The 21,848-nt window shown below is 46.8% G+C and overlaps 1 protein-coding gene across 1 annotated transcript in view; it reads right to left on the reverse strand.

Annotated features, from left to right (window-relative positions):
• Positions 1–21,418, reverse strand: part of BIN2 (bridging integrator 2) — a 36,681-nt gene extending 15,263 nt beyond the window's left edge. Inside the window, exons 1-7 of the mRNA XM_060272105.1 lie at positions 21,315–21,418; positions 11,811–11,891; positions 10,302–10,356; positions 8,306–8,400; positions 6,578–6,673; positions 5,257–5,364; positions 3,306–3,391 (exon numbers count right to left, since the gene is read on the reverse strand). Coding sequence (XP_060128088.1) covers positions 3,306–3,391; positions 5,257–5,364; positions 6,578–6,673; positions 8,306–8,400; positions 10,302–10,356; positions 11,811–11,891; positions 21,315–21,392 — 599 coding nt within the window. The 5' untranslated portion in view covers positions 21,393–21,418. The remainder of the gene's footprint in view (positions 1–3,305; positions 3,392–5,256; positions 5,365–6,577; positions 6,674–8,305; positions 8,401–10,301; positions 10,357–11,810; positions 11,892–21,314) is intronic.
• Between the last annotated feature and the right edge of the window lie 430 nt (positions 21,419–21,848).

Consider the following 21,848-nt stretch of genomic DNA (forward strand, 5'->3'; position numbering starts at 1 on the left):
TCCCATAGGAATGCATTGGGAGAAAAAATTCGTAAGTAGAAGCAACCCTATCTAAAAATCCGTAAGTAGAAAAAATCCTATCTAAACCGCATCCAAGATGGCGGACGGAGCTCCATTCGTAAGTAGAAACATTCGTAAGTAGAGCTATTCGTAAGTAGAGGTACCACTGTGGTTCAAAAATCTCTGTACACCTGAAAGTAGTTGCCATAATTGTTGGGTGAACTAAATGTGAATTAAATTCATTTTGGGGTAGAACTCTGAACGATTTCTAGTTCATCTTCTTCCCCTCACTCCCAGCAGTAGGCCTTCCATTAAAAAGGCAAGCCGATTGGACAGCTATAAAGAAAGCTAGACAGCAAAATGAAAAAAGTTAAAAAGCACAGGTCCCCTTACGGGTGCTTGGGGGACTCCACTTTCTACATCCCTCCATTGACAGAATGGTCCATTTATTCCTATGCTTCCTGTTTCTTATCCAGTTCCTGGTCCACAGGAGGACCTCACCTCTTTCTATAAGACTGCCGTGCACAATTTTGGTTTGTCTACACAAAAGCATACAGAGGAATTGCTTGAAAATCACTCCCAAGTAGTCTTTAATATACAGTAATTGTAATTCATTTGGGTGGGGTTTTTTTGGGCTGCATTTGTTTTTTGTGAATTAATTAAAAAAAATACTTCCAAGGCAGCCCAGGAAAATGAAATAAAGTGAAATATAATGAAATGTGACAAGAAAACTGGAATAGATACAGCCTAACAGCAGACATAGAGATGACACCAAAATGCCATTGTGTTCCCTCTCCATGTGTTTCTCTGCCCTCGTTCCAAATTACTGACTACATTTTATTTCTGTCTTTCCATCTGTAAAGCCCACACCTCCGTTATCTTTAAAACAACCCCATGGGGATTGACTAGGCGAAATGTTCATGACTGGGTCCATAGTCACCTAGCTAGCTTTGTGGCTAAGTGGAGATTTGAACCTTTATCTCCCTGATTTAAGTCAGGGAGTCTGATGCTTAAACTACTACACCACACTGTCCTCTCAGAATGTGAGACTTTAGACAGACAAGCCATCACGGAGGTTTCTACTGGGAAGGCCCACCAAAGCACACCGTAAGATGATATCATGCCTTTCAGGATCTCAATGTTTCAGGGACAAGAGGGGGAAACCAGATGAAGGGTTGTCATTTTTGGCAACAAAGCTGTGGTCTAATGGTGACACATCCAGTTCTATCCTAAACAATCATTTATTTCACAAAAGCTAAAATTCAGTTCTGTGGATTTTGCTGCCATCCTGTGGTCACCAAACTCTGATTGAGAAGCAGCTTATCTCATAGCTAGTCCACAAGATATTTCAGGTGGCTAATCCTTTGTCTTGGTCCTCTTGGTATTCAGGCTGCACTTTATGTGATGTGTTGTCAACAGGCCGTAGGGCTAAGGAACTGCAGCCAGAGCCGAGGGAAGTCGTCTGAGAAACAGTAGCTCAGTCAAAGGAGATGTGCCAACGAGATCGGGAGGTTTTCTAAGGGAATCAACAGCTCGATGAAAGTGATACTCCACATTTTCCCCAAAGAGACACACACTGCTAGATCTAGTTCCTACCCCTGACGGCAGAAATCACACAACACATAAACCCCTTAGCTTAGAATATACAAATGGGTGGGGGCAGTAGGAAGAAATGTACTGACTCTGCTCCCCTTCTATCACCCTTCAACTTGTGGAAGAGGACAGTCTGAAGCAAGGAGTCTCCTGTCCTCGTGGATGGAGACTCCCTGCATTGTTCGGAACCCTGATTTCCCAGGGTTCTAGAATGCACTGGGGCTGGAACCCCCCAGAAGCAAAGAAGGCTCTCCTGCATTAGACCTTTGACTTCCGCTACTTGTAATGCAATTGAAACAGCAACGAAGGGGGGAAACCACAATTCAAAGTGTTGGTGTTGACCTTTAAAGCCCTAAACATCCTCGGCCCAGTGTAACTGAAGGAGCATCTCCACCCCAATCGTTCTGCCCGGACACTGAGGTCCAGCTCCAAGGGCCTTCTGGTAGTTCCCTCACCAAAGGCCTTCTCAATACCTACCCTGTGGAACGCCCTCAAGGAAATAAACAACTATCAGACTTTTAGAAGACATCTGAAGGCATCCCTGTTTAGGGAAGTTTTTAATGTTTGATGTTTTATCATGTTTTTAATATTCTGTTGGGAGCCACCCAGAGTGGCTGGGGAGACCCAGACAGATGGGTGGGGTATTACTTACTTACTTACTTACTTACTTACTTACTTACTTACTTACTTACTTACTTACTTACTATTTGTCTCCACTGCCCCATCTCCATGTTTGTTTTACCCCTACAGCACCTGGAGAGCTTTATTGTGTAAACACCCAGGTGAACACGGTAACACCCAATACTTTGGTATCTGCTGAACTGTGGGGAAGCAATTTTTTGATATTTGCCCATTAATAGCCAAGACCTAGAACTTCCAATGGATTCAAGTTAGAAGAAAGGAGATTCTGACTAAACACCACCAGGAAGGCCTTTCTGAGTGTAAGAGCTGTTAAGGCAGTGGAAAGTACTCCCTGGGCAGGTTGTGGACTCTCCTTTGCTGGAGGTTTTGAGCAGAAGTTGGACGGCCATCTGCCATGGATGTTTCATTTGAGATTCCTGCATTGCAGGGGGTTGGACTACATGACCCTCAAGGTCCCTTCCAACTCTACAGTTCTATGATTCTAACTTACCTTGGACTTGCGTTGAAACAATTTGTAAATTGCATTTTATGCCTGGCGTCAATATATCCTTTCACCCCATTTTTACCTTCCAGGCTGGGTTCATTGTCAGCAAGCTCAGTCCCAGACTTCAACAATGAAAGAAGTATCAACTCTGCATGTACCGTATTTTTCGCTCTATAAGATGCACATTTTCCCTCCTAAAAAGGAAGGGAAAATGTCTGTGTGTCTTATGGAGCGAAGGCACTGGACGGCAGCAGGATCCCTTGAGCGGAGGGATGCCTCTGTCGCCGGAGCCATGACTCCCAGCGGCAGGGGAGGGACGAGCATCCTGAAATCGGGCTTCTGCCCCCTCCACCACCACCGCCACCAGCAGGGTGCTCCCCCTCCGCTGCCACCAGTGGCATTGATTCAGAATTTCCCCCCTTGTTTTCCTCCTCTAAAAAACTAAGTGCGTCTTATGGTCAGGTGCGTCTTATGGAGTGAAAAATACGGTATTTCCTAGTCACCAGCACAACCACACTTCTTAGATTCAACATTCTGCTTTGAGATTCTCTGCCATTTGCTCTCTGATCTTTGTTCCCATACTAACCTGTTGTAAAGGCCCGGCAGCTCTTCTCTTAGTTCCTTGTTGAGCTCTTCAAACACAGCTTGGGCTTTGTAGAACTCTTCTTCGGCCTGCAGGACCCAAGAGTTTATTAGAGGCACAGGAAATTGAGAGCATTAACAGTGTAGACATGCCAGTGGACTGCAGACTCACATCCCGCTTACACCATACCTGCCAAGTTGCTGTCAGAGAAATAAGGGACCGGGCCGGAAATAGCTGACCGGAAGTAGCGCTGCCGCCATTTTGGAACTGGGCAGAGCATGCTCAGAAGTGACTTTTGATGCTGCTTTGCCCAGTTCCAAAATGGCCACCACACCAGAAGGTGCACTGCAGCCATTTTGGAACTGGGCAGAGCAGCATCAAAAGTCGCTTCTGAGCATGCTCCGCCCAGTTCCAAAATGGCTGCCATGCCAGAATAAACTGGGGGGGAAACAAAAAAATCCATTTTTTCAGCTAGGAACAGCTGGAAAAATGGGGATTTCCCAGGGAAAACGGGAGACTTGGCAGCTATGCACATACACACACCCCATTCCCCACCCCCATGTGAAATGTTAGCCACATGTAAGCCAGGCTCTGACTGTGAAGGATCCGGAAGACAAGGAGAGAGAAAAGGGAGGGATTGTAGAGCCTTTCCCCCCACCTGTCATTCGTCTGCCATTGAGCAACTAACTGACCCAGCATCAACACCACCCATCACACAAGGGAAAATAGGCTCTGAAGAAGAGATAAAACAACCATAGATGGACGGTGGATGGAGAAAATTAGCCAGCAGTTCCACAGTCCCGTCCACTTCTTTTCTGCTTGACCCCAAGAACAGCATTCTAGTTTTCTCATAGGCAGATCATGGCTTACATAGGCAGATCATGGCTTACTTTTCACAGACATCACAGTGGTTGGGAGGAAGAAATAAAGTGTGATAGGTATATAGGAAGCAGAGGAACAGGGGTTAGGATCTTTGCTCCCTATATATTACCGGTATGTACTTCTGGTAAGTGATGTGTGGGAAATTGCAGTCAAATATAACTAGCTATTTTTATCTGAACTGAAGAAGTGTGCCTGCACACGAAAGCTCATACCAATGACAAACTTAGTTGGTTTCTAAGGTGCTGCTGGAGGGAATTTTTTTTATTTTGTTTTAGCTATTTTTGGTCATCTGCATATTATCCCTTGCTTTTTCCTGTAGGACTAATTGCAGTCGTTAACAGTCTTCAACAGGTTTACCATACCCATTGAGTCAATCACCCATCTCCTACTACCCTTCTGAGAAAAAACCCACCCCACCCTCCCACTATATATAAGGGTCTGGTGAATTCTGTTTCAGTGTAACTGAAGAAGTATGCATGCACACAGAAGCTTATACGTAGAACAAACTTAGCTGGTCTCTAAGGTGCTACTGGACAATTTTTATTTTATAGCAAGCATGAAGTTAATGCAGGAAGGGGTTAAGAACACAGAATTGTATTCCTAGACTTAGCTAGGTAACACCCCTCACCTGGAAGGAAAGAAGCTAAGTTTTCTTCCAGCAAGTGAAGCCGATTAGGCAGCACATATGGGCTTGATCACTTCAAGCCCAGACTGCATACTCAGAAGTATTTTTCTGTATTTTGTAACCCAAGAATTTTCTGCCTGTGTTCTTCCTGCTGCTGCACGGAACAACGCATGGATATGCTCTTTGGAGTTGGTAAGCAAAGCATTTAAACTTACTAAATGGCATGGTCTGTTCATTGTGAGAGGGGTAGAAAGACGAGAGTGCTGTAAGCGGACTGAATGGGATATGAAAAGGATCCAACTGCCTATACTGTATTGAGTAGAGCAAAGCATGATTTGCTAAAAAGCAAGAATCCAAGAATCAGAGACACAAGGAGAATTGCATTCCTGGTTGTAAGAAACTCCTTCTTGGTCAGTGTTTGGATGGGCTCTCAAAACAGTCTTATACCTTTGCAATTTTAGCTTCGTCTTTCTTCTTGGCATTCTGCAGGGCTTCCAAGTGATGCCTGCTGCTGTCATAATCCACTAGTTTTCTTCCCCGCTTAGCAATTCGCTCCTTTGAAATGAAAAATAAATTTTTTATAGTCAATGCTCACTTTCTTTTTCTATTGCCATAACAAGAACATTTCAACCAAATTTGCTGCTCTGATCTGGAGGCCGATAAACCACCAAGGACACTATTCAGAAGTCAGTAAGGGAGCGAGGTGAGGACTCCCTTGCCCAGCTTAAGATAGCTTCCTTGCGTAGCTTCCAGCTGAAGATCAGCTGAACAGTCCTTGCTGAAGGTTCCTTCTACTTGTGAGGTAAAAGAATGAAGCAGGGCCTTTTTGGTTCTGGCCTCCGTGTTATAGAATACACTTCCAAGAGAAGGCTGCAAAACTTCCTGCCTACAGAGTGGGCAACAGTTTTGAGCTTATTAATCTTCACACTGTGTTTTTATTCTCAGGAATGATAGCTATTATAATTTTTAGCCTGTATGTTTTTTTTTGCAAAGTATTTAACACTGTAAATCTGCAGGCAGGGACCAATGTATGTTCAGTTGTGTAGAGTTCCTATTTTAGGCATTTTTATATAAAAAAATATTACTGATGGCAAGGGCAGCAGAGATCAAGATTCAAATCTCCCTGGAAGACCTCCTTCTGACCCTACACCCCAAATACTCATCATATACTGTGACATCTTACACAAGTACTATACACTACGGCTTAGTGTGATGCTTTCATTGCTTACCGTATTTCTAAAGTAGAAACAGGTACTGTACAATGGAGACCAAAAGGAGACAAATCCCTGCTCATAGTGTAACAATTTAAAGACATGATGTGCAGCTAAGGAATAGACTTGGAGTTTTAGGGTGAAACTCAGATGCTGGAAGGATGCCATAGAATTTTTTTTAAACTTAAAAGTGAGTGGGCTTAAAAGAATGATAGGAAAGGCCAACACACAAACACACACACATGAGTAAAGAGATTGACTCGTGAACATATTTTATATCAGACCTCCTCAACCTCAGCCCTCCAGATGTTTTTGGCCTACAACTCCCATGATCCCTAGCTAGCAGGACCAGTGGTCAGGGATGATGAGAATTGTAGTCTCAAAACATCTGAAGGGCCGAGGTTGAGGAAGCCTGTTTTATATGATGATCAGGAGCAAGAAAATTTCCTCCCAGTAGCATTATGTTTCCTTGAGGACTAGAAACATGTAAAAATGGAAAGTTGAACTTTCAGTTGTGGGTACTGAATACTGCAAAGTCAGCCCTGAAAAATACACACCTTAATTTCACCGAACTGCGTCAAGTAATTCTCCATAGTCCTGACTGCCTGATCTGCCAGTTTCTTCTCATAATCTTCCCACAAAAGGTCATTGCTCTGCAGGTAAAAGGACAGACAGACATTAAAAAAAAGGGGGGCTGGAATGTTCTGTGCAACCTCTGCCTCTCTGAAGCCACTTCTTTCTCAGGGGTTTTAAGGGCTTATTTTCAAGGCTGGTGGATTTGTCTGTGTTGCTCTTGTTGCTTCTTCAAATGCAGCTTAATGCTATCTGTTATTGGATAAGTAGGTTTGACGTAAACATCCCATACTGATGTGTCAGGGTTTGTTGTGACTACTCTTGAGTAACGACCATCCACATGCTTGTCTTTCAGACGTTTTTATTGGTGCACATTATTTACAGTGTAACGGATTGCTCATTTCATGTCTATCCGCTCGAGTCAGATTCCTGCACTAATTCCTTCCGCGCTCGCGACCAGCATAAAAGCCTCGGAACTGAGAAGCGCCTCCCTTTCCTCCTCAGAAGACAGACGGGTCTTCTGTCTCCCCTATTCCTGTCCACTCTTTCCACCTCCCTCTCTTCCTGCCTATGGAGCAGGGGCTCTTTAGTGTTGCCAGAGCCCTGGCACCCCCTCTCTGTTTCCTGACTCACTCCTTCAGACCCCTCACTCTCATGACTGCTTGGAGACGGGCTGCTTCTGATGAGGGGGGGGGGTTTCTCTGTAATCCCTCCCACTTACACGATGTGAGCAGGAATTATGGGAAATTCTAAATAAAAGGTGACTATATAGATTAGGGGAATCTATTTGCTGGTCCGCTGTTGCCTTTCTTGTACTTACTTCAGGAGAGAGAAACCAATGCTTTGTCCCTACATACACCTGCTTCGTTACTCTGTGACTGTGAAATCAAAGGGTGAGTTGCATGTGTGAAACAGATAAATTCAGAAGGCGGCATGATAGCAATCAGAGGTGCCAGGCATCATGTGGGAGATCTGTGCCAAAATTGTTCCTTTAAGTAGGACTGCCAGAAGTTTGAAGAGGTCCTCACTACTGTATTTGTATAATTAGTTGATTATTTATTATTATTATTATTATTGAGTATTTTAGTCAATTAGAATAGAATAGAATAGTAATTTATTCACCAAGTACTTACATACTTGGAATTTGCTTTGGCTAATTTTACAATGTAAACGTACTTTATACAAAATATCTGTTAAATATCTGTGTGAGGATCGGAGTGTGCAAAAAACTATTTCAAGCAAAGAGGAGCCACTCCGACTGCGCCTGGAGCTTTTGCCTTCTGTCCCTGTAGTGACTTCAGGACAGGTTGAGGTGGTTGTTGGTGCCCCTGGCGCCGAGTGAATTGCTCTAGTTGATAATGCTTGACTTTGCTATAAAACTGATTCAGGTCGTTTGCCAATTTTTGACTCCGGAGCAGAAGAATATGTTCTCTTATATTCAGTAAAAGAAGATGTTCTCTTATATTCAGAAATGTTCTATAAATTCTTCCAAAGAGTAGCCGAGACATGTTTGAGAATTGAGTCCGAATCATAGGTTCGTTTTGCCACCATAATCTCCTTCATCACTGCGCTCCTGGCTTGGTTGTACAAATTTCTGTCTCCTTTCCTTTAATTAATGATTAAGTCTGCATATATCTGCAGATATGAGATAAAATGAGGTAGAAATATGAGATAAAGCCGCTCTCTGGGACTAACAAATGTGCAGCTCTCACCTCCACTATGGCTTGCAATTTTTCATATCCATCCCACTCCTCGCTGTAAATTTCCTGCAGAGTTCCAGACACTTTCTTAGAGCTTTCATGCATCACTGCAAAGGGCAAACAGCAAGATTGATTACTACCTGTCAGTCGTCATTATCAGTCCCTGGCCAAGTCAACAATCCCCACTGCTGACGGGAATCACTGTACTTTAAATATTCAGTCTTCAAGCATGACAGCTCTTCAACGGCACACATTGTTTGTGTGCTCAGCTCTTCTGGATCCCCATGTGATTGTTTTAAAGTCAAAAAATTCCTTCAGTAGCACCTTAAAGACCAACTAAGTCTTAAGGACCAACTAAGTTATCAAGTTATTGGACCCCCCCTCCTTTTGGGCAGCTTTGTACAGTGAAAATAATATCCGCTAGCTGTGATAAAGAGAGGGAATGACAAGGGGTTCACAAAGGCATGATGTTTTTCTCAACCTCATAGGTGTGTCGTTACTCCCAGCTTAAGAAAAAAAAAGATCTGGCAAAGATGTGCATAAATTGTGGGAGAGGATCTCTATCATGAGATGATCAGAGCTTAAGTAGAATGGACATAGGAAGTTGTCTTATCGTGAGTTAGAACATCAATCTATCTAGTTTAATACTGTAGAGCAGGGGTAGGCAACCTAAGGCTGGGGGCTGGATCCGGCCCAATCGCCTTCTCATTCCGTCCCGCGATCAGCGTGTTTTTACATGAGTAGAATGTGTGCTTTTATTTGAAATGCATCTCTGGGTTATTTGTGGGGCATAGGAATTCGTTCATTATTGTTTTTATCCCCAAAATATAGTCCGCCCCCCGCAAGGTCTGATGGACAGTGGACCGGCCCCCTGCTGAAAAGGTTTGCTGACCCCTGCTGTAGAGGTTTCAACCTTTTTGAGTCTACGGCTCTGTTCTACATTCTTTCTGCAGCACCCCTGTGGGGCTCAGGAGCCCAGGTACGTCACCCCTTGCCTGCAGAGCTGCCCAGAGGACTCCCTTGTGGAGTGTCCCCCCAGCCTCCTCTCCCCTCCCCTCTCCTTGGGAGTCCTCTGGGCAGCCACTGCTGCTGCCCCTGGTCTCCAAGCTTCCCCCCACCCCACCCCATAGAGAGGTGCCTCCTCAAACTGCCCCACAGGGACCTGGGATTTGTCTGTGCATTCCCAACATCAGGGGCCGGCAGATTGGCTGGCTGGGGTTCCTCGCCTGCTTGCTGACTCCGAGGCCGCCTCAGCTCCTGGCAACCAGCACCCTCTGGCCAGCCCCAGAGGCACCATTCGCCTGGGGAGCTTGTAGCCAGGACTGCTGCAACAAACAGCCGTGAAAGCTTTTGGGAGGCAGAGGTGTGAGAGGGCATAAGAGGAGGGAGGGAAGGAAAGAAAGAAAGAGGGACAGAGGCCAGGGTTGCCTGTGGCATCCCTGGCCACCATTCGAGGCACCCCAGGGTGCCACAGCACACTGGCTGGAAACCACTGCTGTAGACCTGGCATCCCCAAACTTCGGCCCTCCAGATGTTTCGGACTACAATTCCCATCTTCCCCGACCATTGGTCCTGTTAGCTAGGGATCATGGGAGTTGTAGGCCAAAACATCTGGAGGGCCTCAGTTTGGGGATGCCTGCTGTAGACACTGACTAACATAATTTCTTCAGGGTTTTAGGCATTCCCAGTCATAACCTCCCAGTCTAATCTACTTCACAGGGCTGTTGTGCAAGGATAAAGGGTCTTGTTTATGCTGCCAGGAGCCACTTGGCAGAAGGGCGGGGTAATTTGGTTAGGTTTGGAGAGGAGCCAACAGTAGGTGGAGCATCTGCTTGAAAAAAAGTATCTTGTCAGACAATCTCACTCTCTCAAGATGGCAGAGCTGATGACCTTTCAGCTGAGAGGCAACATCCTGTGATGGATGCAATTGCACCGCGAAGGAACTGCCTTAAGGGGTGGCTGCCGAGGGCTGAAAACGTTACAGGTATTAAGACTTGGCTTTCTGTACCTTGAACAGCACTGAGGAAAACCTTAAGGTCCTTGTAGAGTTTGTGACCTTCAGCCTGGGGGCGAAAAAATAAAGTGAAAAGGCGAGAAGTCATTGCGTCAGATGTGCTCACCTGTACATTTCTGCATGCTGTGCCTATTGGTTTATTGAAGAGTTGGACATGACTAAATGACATCAAAATACAAGGAGGGTGAGGGAAAAAAAAGAACTAAAGGCAGAAGTCTGTGGATTTATGGGAGTGGTACCATAAAGGCAGGACTTCAGGGCTTGAGTCCAGAGCCCCCGTTCAGCAAAATGGACAGAAGGATCTCCAAAGGGAGAAGGGTTACTTTATCACATTTTTAAGTAAGCGAAGGAACACCATCGAAAGACAGCCTCCCACCACCAGTGTTACGCCCAGAGTCTAAAAACCACCGAATTGCACCAGTAGTAATACATATTGCCATCTAAGCAGTGGAATCTTGTAATACTACCGTAGTAAGTCCACTGTTGAAAATAAGTGCTCCACCTCCTTCAGGGTCCTCATAAACATCACACCTACTGTTGGGGCAAGATTGACCGTGTCTGGGTACGCGTGTCTCCTCACAATGGTTCTTTTTCAATATAATGCTTAAGTCCACTTTTTCAGTATCTTTTAAGAAACCCCAAACGCCATAACTAGCTTTATCCTCCATCTATAGATACCAGTATTCAGGAGACTGCGCCCTATATGTTTCAGTACAGTGGTACCTTGGTTCTCAAACTTAATCCGTTCTGGAAGTCGGTTCCAAAACCAAAGCGTTCCGAAACCAAGGCAAACTTTCCCATAGAAAGCAATGCAAAATGGATTGATCTGCTCCAGGCTTTTAAAAACACCCCCTAAAAAAGCCGTTTTAACATGAATTTTACTATCTATCAAGACCATTGGTGCATAAAATGAAAGCAATGAACAATGTACTGCAGTCACGCAATAAATCAGTAGCTGAACTGGGTTCCACACAGTCACAAAAACAAAACAAAAAAGAGCCGCAAAAACAAAAATGCAAAATAAATAGCAAAAACAGACAGACCTCAGCATAACAATCAAATCGGAAGTGTAACACTCAAAACAGAGCACGTTCGGCTTCCAAAAAGGTTCACAAACCAGAACACTTACTTCCGGGTTTGCAGTGTTTGGGTTCCAAGTTGTTTGAGTACCATGGCGTTTGAGAACCAAGGTACCACTGTAATCCATTCTTTTTCCTTATTCTGTGTTTCCTCCCAGGAACCCAGGGGAATGCAAGGAGTGGCCTAAGCAGGGTATGCTTTATTACAGCAAATTCAAACAACTCTGTAGACTGAGGCTTGCCAGAATCTTCCATGGTTTGCCTAACCAGAGGGCCTATAAAACCTGAGTCAGATCAACTCCAGATTCAGGTACACTAGAGATGATAGGAGAACATGGAACAATCCTAAAAATATTACATTCCCCACTACCGCCAAAGTTTCCAGAAAGCAGGGAACAGCTCATTCTCTCGTGAGCAATACAACCTGTTGCTGTTGGAAATTGTATGCGCCCTGTTCAAACTGATCATCTTTCGTTTCCACCGTTTTCCCCAGTTTCTGCAAAACCTACAGCAACAGGGAAATAAAGATAGTACAGCATTAGAGCGCAAAACATGTAACTTTGCTTGAGCAGTTAAGGCGCAAGACTGATTTTAAATAAATGCTCCATGGATGTTCTGTTTCCCACAGTGGTGATCTTCAGCCAGTCATCTCTCCAAATAGTATATGATCTCATGGAGCAAAATAAACGACAAGAATTAAAAAAAAATGCTTAATAAAATAAATAGCCTGTGGGTTATATCAAGCAGTGTTGTTCAGTAAGGCTTCTGTCTGGGTAAAGTGAAGGGAAACTATTTTCAGCAGGGGTGGGCGAGCTGTGCTTATATTTGCTTGTTCCGAATGGTAGGCTGTCAACTGCTGGGACCATCTGCGTTAGTGACATAATGCAAAACAAAGACAGCTGTGCAAAACCTTTGTGGGGGGGCGGCACATGCTTTCCACACAGACGGTCCCAGAACCGAACACAGGCAGTTCCAGGTGGAGGAAGACCTCCTTGCAGAGCTGCTGCTTTTTGGTTGTCAGCACTACTGAAATAGAAGGATCAGTCACCTGAGGCTGTTTTATGCATGTTCTTCCTGCTTCAGGTGGTGGCAACATGGTACCTGTGAGCTCACCTGTATCCACAGAGGCTGTCCCCAGCACCTCATGGGCGTACCCAGCGGGGGCAGGAGGGGGCAGCTGCCCCCCAGAAGCAGGGCCGGCGCACGAGAGCGGTGCTGCCGGCGAGGCTGGTGGGCAGAGGCGGAGCACAGCCCGGCGGAGCGCGAGTTTGGTGTTCCCGCCCACCACACTGCGCCCTCCCTCCAGCTCCCCGTCGCGCCCTCCGGCAAGGCCAAGCATGGCGGGGAACCAGAGAGAGTGACGGGAAGCTGGAGGGCGCGGTGGGCGGGAACGCCGAATTTTTGCTTCGCTGGGCTGTGCTTCTCCTCCGCCGCCTGCCTCTGGAGACTCCCCCGCTGCTGCCGATCCTGCTGCTGCACCAAAAATAACCTGCGGGTGCAAACCTAAGCGGGGCGGGGCCAAGGCATGGGAGGGAAGGGAGGAAACGCGCACGGCAGGGCGGGGGAGGAGCCAGAGCGTGATGGCTGCCGGGCGAGGGGGCCGCCGCCGGCAGCAGCAGGAGCTGCTGAGTTCAATGGGACTTGCTCCCAGGGAACAGCGCACAAGGGGGCAAGCTTCTTAGCGCCTGCTCTGCCAAGCAGCACTAATGTGGTGGTCTTTTAAGGTGCCCCGCATGCTCAGAAGCACTCTCCTTTTTTCTTTTCCCCTCTGAATGCAGGATCCCGCTGCCGCCAATCCTGCTGCTGAACTGCGTTCAGAGGAGGGGAAAAGAAAAAAGGAGAGTGCTTCTGGGCATGCGAGGCATGCCTTGGCTCCGCCCCTTGCCCCCCCTAGTTTTGATCCTGGGTACGCCCCTGAAGCATCTGAAGGGTCAGCCCCTCCCACTGCTGAAATGAAATCTGAAAAAACAACACTGTAACCAATAGAATAGGCCGCAGGTCATGTGTGTGGTGACCATCGCTATTTTGCAAATGTGCCCCTAGGCAACCCCTGTTTTCCCGCATACCCCTTTCTTCAGGAACCTTATCAAGCACCTTTTTGAAAACACTGCAGGACATATGTTATTTGGCGAAGCTGTTGCCTGGAAGCAGGCCCTCACCTTCTCAGCAACTTTTAATACCCTCGGCCATATACTAGTGGCCAAAATTGTGGGAACCTTTTGGGAAAAGTGTATTTCTGAGGTTTGATGGCTCATAATACCACCTTTATTTGGAGTAATACCATAAAAAAATATATATCTATGGAAAGACATTTAATGAAGAATGTAATGCAACCAAGTTTGTTCAAGTATCTGTATTCTATCAAACGTTATAGCCAAAAATCCAGAAAAAGGAAGCGCAACTTGCTTAGATTGATATGCCAAGCTTGCCTTGATTTGAATGTAGCCAATGAGCATGAGTTTTTAGAGAGCCAATCAGGTGTTATGAGCCATCAAACCTCAGAAATACACTTTTCCCAAAAGGTTTCCACAATTTTGGCCACTAGTGTAGTATCCTTCTAGGCTTCTTTGCTATGATGGGGGTTGTTTTGCAATGGCTCAAGTTCTCAAGTTCCAGTGCAGCCTCAGAAGGTAGCCTATGGTCTATGGGGTCCTGCAGGGTTCAAATGTGTCTCCTATGCCTACAGGAGGGACGCGGGTGGCGCTGTGGGTTAAACCACAGAGCCTAGGGCTTGCTGATCAGAAGGTCGGCGGTTCGAATCCCTGCGATGGGGTGAGCTCCCGTTGCTCAGTCCCAGCTCCTGCCCAACTAGCAGTTTGAAAGCACATCAAAGTACAAGTAGATAAATAGGTACCGCTCCGGCAGGAAGGTAAATGGAGTTTCCGTGTGCTGCTCTGGTTTGCCAGAAGCAGCTTTGTCATGCTGGCCACATGACCTGGAAGCTGTATGCCAGCTCCCTCGGCCAATAACGCGAAATGAGCGCCACAACCACAGAGTTGGTCACAACTGGACCTAATGGTCAGGGGTCTCCTTTACATTTTATGCCTACAGGAAACCTCTGAGAGAGATCGCCTGGGAGTGTGTGGATTTTCATAAGGCTGTCAGTGGTTACTAGTCAAAGTTACGCTTGGGTTACAGTCATAGAATCATAGAATCATAGAGTTGGAAGAGACCACAAGGGCCATCCAGTCCAACCCCCTGCCAAGCAGGAAACACCATCAAAGCATTCTTGACATATGCCTGTCAAGTCTCTGCTTAAAGACCTCCAAAGAAGGAGACTCCACCACACTCCACAGTCAGAGGCAGTGTGCTTCAGAAGACCAGTTGCTGTTAACCAGAGGTATGGGCAGTGCTATTGTGCTCGAGTCCTGCTTGTGGGTTTCTCAAAGGCATCTTGTCAGTCACAGTGAGAACAGGATGTCGGACTGGCTTGGTGCATCAGGCTTGTCCTTTGCTCTTAGGACTGCAGTTGGTGTAATACAATAGATTGTATAGCTGTGGAGCCGCTGTGCGTTTCCAGAGACAAGCTGTGTATGGAGACCAGGGAACAAGCAGACTGTCCCCATTCCTGCTGCTAATTGGGGACTTGTGAACAGGGCCATCTTAAGCCCATCCAGCACCCTGGCGCTAGGTCCCTCAAGTGCCCCCCTCCAGAGCCTCTCCAAGGGCCCGGGAGTGCCAAGCGGACCGCGGCAGCAGCGGGAGGCCACCTCCGAGGACTCCGCGCTGCGCCTCCTTCTCGTTTCCCCAGCGCTGGGTTCCGCTCAGTCAAGCTTTGTCCTCGGAGAAGGAGCGCAGTCCTGGCCAGATTGCTGGAACCCTGCGCTCACTTGGCGCCCTTCCAGCGCCCTCCAGCGCCCGGCGCCGTGGTTCTCCACGCCGCTAGCCTCTATGGCTAGGACGGACCTGCTTGTGAAGTGTACGCGTGTGAGGAAAGAGAGCTAATTTTTGCACACCCAGTTCCACTCCCCTGACAGTACTGAGATGATGTACCTACGAATCTCCCAACTTAAAATAATTGTGCAAAAGCCATAACAACCCCACAATGCATTTGGGGGCTTAGCTAGCACTTCCTTTTGGCAGGAGTGAAAGTTGCTGGGGAGGGGGCCCTGACACTTGTCATCAGTTAAAGTTACTATATCAAAGAAGGAACGCGCTTTCTTCCACCATGTCAACAACAGCCTCTCTAGGCATCGAGGGTTAGTAAGTGACACTCCCTGCCTTCAGAAACATCCCCTTTTTTGCGGTTTCCTTCCCCTCCCTGCTTCCATCTGGTATTTTCAATTATGATTACACAGGAACCAAACACACACACACACACATGCACACATCTTCCTACGAGGATTTCCTTCAGAATTTATCAGGACCAACAGACTGGTGACTGGGAGGGTTAAAGGAAACCGACCGGTTTAGCTCCTCCCTCACATAATGCATTTATTGTTGTTGTTGTTGACTTTCTTTTTGCCATAGCCACTCAAAACGACTTACTAAAAACCATACGTATGTTAAAACTGGGGAGGGTGAGAGGACCATTAAAACTCCCCACCCAGTCTAAAAGGTCATAATTAAAAGCCAAATGCCTGTAACAACGGCACTAGGCAAGCCTCCCTGGGGAGAGCATTCCACTAATGGGGAGCCACCACTGAAATGGCATATTCTCATGTTGCCACCTTCCGGACGTCTCGTGAAGAGGGTACATGAAGAAGGGTCTCAGATAATGATCACAGGGTCTAGGTCAGTTCACTATGGTTCTCTTAAAAAAAAGGTAAAGGGACCCCTGACCATTAGGTCCAGTTGTGACCGACTCTGGGGTTGCAGTGCTCATCTCGCCGAGGGAGCCGGCGTACAGCTTCCACGTCATGTGGCCAGCATGACTAAGCCGCTTCTGGCAAACCAGAGCAGCACACAGAAATGCTGTTTACCTTCCCGCTGTAGGGGTACCTATTTATCTACTTGCACTTTGACGTGCTTTCAAATTGCTAGGTTGGCAGGAGGTGGGACCGAGCAACAGGAGCTCATCCCATTGTGGGGATTCGAACTGCCGACCTTCTGATTGGCAAGCCCTAGGCTCTGTGGTTTAACCCACAGCACCACCCACACCCCCCATGGTTCTCTTACGACTTGGCAATATAGCAGGTTAGCAAAAGAACACAGGAACTGTCTTTCTGGAGCTGAAAAAGGTCCCATTAGGTATAGAATTCAGTTTCCAGCAGTGGCCAGACATATGTTTCTGTATGCTCACAAGGCATGAGGTTTCCTGTTGTGCTTCTGGGAGGTGTCTGTGGCCACAGCAGGCCCCAACAGAGGCCCTGTGGCAGAGGTGCAGGCCTTGGTGGCACAGTGGCATGGGAACATACGCACCCCTTGCTGTGCCGTCATCCCGTCATGACAGGGCCGGTGCTAGGGCTTTTTGCGCCCTAGGCAAAATCACCTCCTGGCGCCCCTCCATAGGCGGGAGGAGCACAAGCCAAAAGGAGAGCTCAGCGCCCTCCCGCTTATGGAAAGCATGCTGTGAGCCCTTTAGCGGCGGCGGCAGCAGCAGCGCCCGTAGCTGAAGGCTTCAGCTACAGGCGCTGCCGCCGCCGCTCGCTTGTTGCAGCCGCTGAGGAGCTCACAGCATCACCTCCATAGGCGGGAGGGTGCTGAGCTCTCCTTTTGGCTCATGCTCCATAGGACCTCCATAGGCGGGAGGAGCGTGAGCGGGGTTTTTGCGCCCCCTCCATTTACGCACCCTAGGCAACTGCCTAGTTCGCCTAAATGGACCCACCGGCCCTGCGTCATGACATGACGTGACGTCATGCTGGTGTGGCATGGCGTGTGCATGGAGGGCACCCACAGTCTGGGGGCCAAGTCGGCTCTGCCATCCTTTGGCCTGCCTCTTTCCCACCGGCCGCCCCAAGCAGAGTTCCAGGTATAGTAGCAGAAGCAAGGCATGCTCAGAAGTACCAGGGACAGAATTCAGAGAAGCTGCTGTATATGCAGCTGCGTTAAGGGAAATTGCAACGACAGCGTGGGTCTCCGGGTTGTAACCTGACAAACCTAATCTGCGAATGCATGGTAGGGCAGACAGTGCTTTTTAGCACACTAGAAGAACTATCACCTGGTTTTGTGGCTGAGAACAAAACAAGTACCGGTAGCTTATCTGCTGTTTCCCACATCTCTGTAAGTGTAGAACAATGCTAGAATCACACCGGCTGAGAAAGCAATGAAATGGCTGCCAACGGTTATGAGATCCACGGTTACCGGTACTGTATTTGTTTCCTAGTCCATGTAGCAAACTTTGTTGCACTTGCAGGCTATGCCGTTTGGGCACTTGACTCTCGTGGCTTCCTCCAAAGGATTCTACAGTAGCTTTGGTGAGGCTTTAACTTTAGGAGAAACTTCCTAATGATATGAGCCATTTGACAGTGGAACAGATGGCCACTGGAGGTGGCGGGCCCTCCCTTCTTTGCTGGAGATGATTATGCTAAGGTTGGGTGGCCACCTGTCAGGGATGTGGCATAGTAGTTGCATATTGCATTGCACATTCTGCACTGAGCAGCGGGCTGGGCTGAATGACCTCTAAGAGCTCTTCTGACTGTTATTTTGTTCTTAGCTCCCCTCGTGGAGCTTCCCAGGGTGACCCAGGGAGAGGAAAAGACCAGTTCCCCCCATAATTTAGCCATAACATGTCTTCTCTTAGGATGGCAGGGCATTACGATGAAATGCCAAAAGCAGATGGCCAACTGTATTAATCATCTTGTTCATTTTTGAAAGGAACCCCCCCTTTCAAAATAGGGCAATGACAGGGATGGCTGGATTTAAGGGCAGACCCAGCTAACTACTCTACAACTCGGAAGGCAGATTTTGGGAGACCATCACCCCAGATTCTACTTCTGGTTGGACCCTAGCACAGCATTTCCTCTTGGATCCATTAAGTGGCAGTAAGTAAACGGACGAGAGGACAAGGCTCTAGGGAACTCCACTGGGGCTGGGGGCTGAGGTCCGGCACGTGACTAATACATGGGGAAAAACATGAATGTTCGATGCTGCAGTTCTAAAAATAATATTTAAAAGGCAGTCAGTCGCTGTGAAGCCTCCCAGGGGGGAGGGCAAGGTGCAGCTAAGCCAGCTACGATGTGCATGCCTGTCACTTAAATTTCCAAGTCCGGAACACAGCTTGAGAATGAATTGTGAACCCTGTTCCATATTACACCAGTTCACCCTTAGTGCATTCTGCAAGTGAGACCTGCAACAAAATGCTGCAGTGCAGAAAGTGCTCCTGTCCCTTTCCCAGTTAACTCCCTTCCAAGCCCCCACCCAGTTTATGATTGCTCCTTCTCAACAGTCAGCCAGCATTCTGTGTTTACTGAACATACCCAGTTTTCATTGGGCTGTTTTGAGGGTTCGCCCCTCCCCTCGAGGGTTTTCCCAGAACATTTGTACTTCTGCAAACCTGAGCCTGCTGCCACTTCTCTCATGTGCAGAGATGGTGCCGCCTTGCCTGCATTATGATCAGGGGTGGGCAAATCTGTCTATTTTGGTTCCTCTCTGTTTTTCTTGTTCCAGTCTAATATTGAATTCTCCGCATTTCTGCATTAGTTTGTGCAGTTAGTGCAATCCCCCCCCTCCATGTGCATTTTAGCCTGATACACATCTTTGAGAGCAACATCCCCTAATATAATGCATTCTATCTGCTACTTTTACTAATATATGCATTCAATGCACACTTTTTGGTAATACACATTATTTGGTTGGAGAACTGCATCACAAAAGGTGGAGAACTGTGAACTTTGAAGAGCAGCTGTGTTGTTTCAGTCTGAAATTGTTCTGTAAAGTGAGAATTAGGTACACTCACATTAAAATCCAAACCAAACCGATTTTTCTCCCCCATCCCTAATAAGGTACCACACTTGGGGGATGAGTTTTTAGGTTCAGCTTGGTATTAGAGATTCAGAAACTAAATTTAATCTTTTGTGTAATCTCATGTCTCTTGCATTAAGGTTAAACCTTAGTAATGACATGACCAGGTCATTTAAACCAAATAACGGCTGTTCTGACTACTCAGCCACCTAGACACCACAGGCAGAAGGCAAGTTAGGTGCGGAAGCAAACAAAGGAGAGAGCTATGTAGAAAATGTCCTATGTAAAAAAATGTCCTTCCAACTAGAACATTTTACTGTGCTTGCTGAAATTTGGCAGGTGTCAGATAAAATTAAACCTAGCATTATGTGTTACATGTTTCGAGACCTTTGAAAAGGAAGAGAGCCATGCTTAGCACAAAGGTTCTTTCTTTGAAAATACGACTTTCTGTAAGAGACTCAACACCCCTTCCCTAAGATTTCTCCCTGTCCAATGTTTCTGCCAATGAGCAAACACTTGACCTGCCTCATACCTAAAGTTCTTGGGCACACGACTAGGGTTGCCATATTTCAAAAAGTAAAACCCCCCTCAAATAGTTGAGCTTTTTATTTATTTAGGAAATGCAAAATGCAGCTGTTTCCCCTGCTTCTTCCATTGTGTTGCCATGCATCTGGGACATTCAGCAAAATTCCCCCATGACACCATTTTTACACCTGAAAACATGTTAGGAATTATCCTGATTTATGGCAAGCCAACACACGACAGAATTCTGTCCCTTCTCACAGAATTGAGGCAACAGCTACTCTACTATAACTATACGAAAGAGTCTAATGTTTGTAACGGTGACTATATAACATAGGAATGGTGGTTCAAGCAAAATGACAAACCATTACTGTACAAACATTGGACTCACCATTTTATAGAGTTAGTCGTACAATGAATGTCTGGACGAAAAACCCATCTTTTAACAGATATTTATATCCAGTGCTTTTCCCCCTGGGGAGACGCAGGGGTACACATGCCTCTAAACATTTTGTGAATCTAAGTTTGGTTTCATTGAAGGGCAGTATTTCAATATGAGTAGGAAAATGAGAGTATCCCAAAACATTTTTTTAAAGCACTGTTCATATCCTTTCAATAGAGGGGACAAAAGACTGGTTAAAGCAGAGGTTGGCAACCTAAGGCCCGTGGGCCACAAGCGGCCCACAAGGGTAATTTACCCGGCCCACGAGCCGCCCCCGAACCGAGCTGCCCGCTCAGCGAGTCCCTGCGTGCAGCACGGCAAGAGGACTTGCTTCCACAGCGCTGGAAATTGCAGACGCCAGAAATCACAGGCGTGCGTGATCCAGCCCACAGAGGGATCTCCGCTGGAGTGAACTGGCCCAGGTGAGCTAAACCTTGCTGATCCTTAGGTTAAAGTATGTGTGTGTGTGAAGGGACACCTAATTTACATTAAAACCGTTTTGTGTACAGTGGTACCTCGCAAGACAAATGCCCTGCGTTTTGCGATCTGATGGTGATCTGATGGTGACTCGCAAGATGAATTCGTTTTGCGAAAAATTCATCTTGCGAATCGCGGTTTCCCATAGGAATGCATTGAAATTTAATTAATGCGTTCCTATGGGCAAAAAAAGAAATTTCAGTGCATTCCTATGGGAAATTGTGATTTGCAAGATGAATTTTTCGCAAAACGAATTGACTCGTGGAACGAATTAAATTCGTCTTGCGAGGCACCACTGTACTTAATTGCAACACAGACCAACATATAAGGCAGGGGTGGAGAACATTGTAGGGAGCCCAACAATGTCTCGAAACACAACTTCCAGCCAGCTTGGCCAGTGATCTGGAATGATGGGAGTTGGAGTCCGGCAACATCTGAATGGCCGCACAGGTGCCCTTTGATGTATGACATTCAGAGCCGTTCTGAAACAATCCGGACAAGAGGCAGGGAACCCCCCTCCCCCCCTCCCAATTTTGTCTAAAGTCTGCTTTCTGAGATACATTATTGGAGAAGTGAAAGAGCACGCCATCTATGCGTCCTTCCCAAAGCATTATTAAAGTAAAATAAACCTCTCTGTAACAGTACCTTCTCTTGGGCTCGGCTGAATTGCTTTTGGACCCGCTTTGCAAACAACCCAGCACCTCCAGTTTTGCCCTCCGCCATGGCTGCGTCTAGTTGTGCAGTTTCAAGTTGTGGTTTAATTCTTGCTTCTTCTTCTTCTTCTTTTTAACTTCCGTGGAAGGAAGTTTAAGAAAGGGGTGTGAGCTGTCACCAGGCTTGGCATCCGCTTAACCATCAGTTTTGGGGCGTGTGTGTCTCCTCAGCTAAATGCTGGGTGAGTGGGGCTTTCTTCACAGGAACAGAACAGCAGCAACTTGTTAAAATCGGCATTTCATCCGTTTCAGTTATTTTGCAATTCTGAGACTGTGAGGTACACTCACATCCTCTTCTTCTCCAAAGCAAGTGTTCCAATGGCTGTTTTACTCTCAGATATGTAAAGCATTTTGAAATGGATGAAGTGCTGATTTAAACATGTTTTATTGTTGTGCGATATGTTGCAATCTGCCCTGTGGCCTTGCAGTGAAGACCCTGGGTATAAATGCTGGAAAATAAGGTAGA

The sequence above is a fragment of the Zootoca vivipara genome, chromosome 2 (genome assembly GCF_963506605.1).
Source record: "Zootoca vivipara chromosome 2, rZooViv1.1, whole genome shotgun sequence".
Lineage (NCBI taxonomy): Eukaryota > Metazoa > Chordata > Lepidosauria > Squamata > Lacertidae > Zootoca > Zootoca vivipara.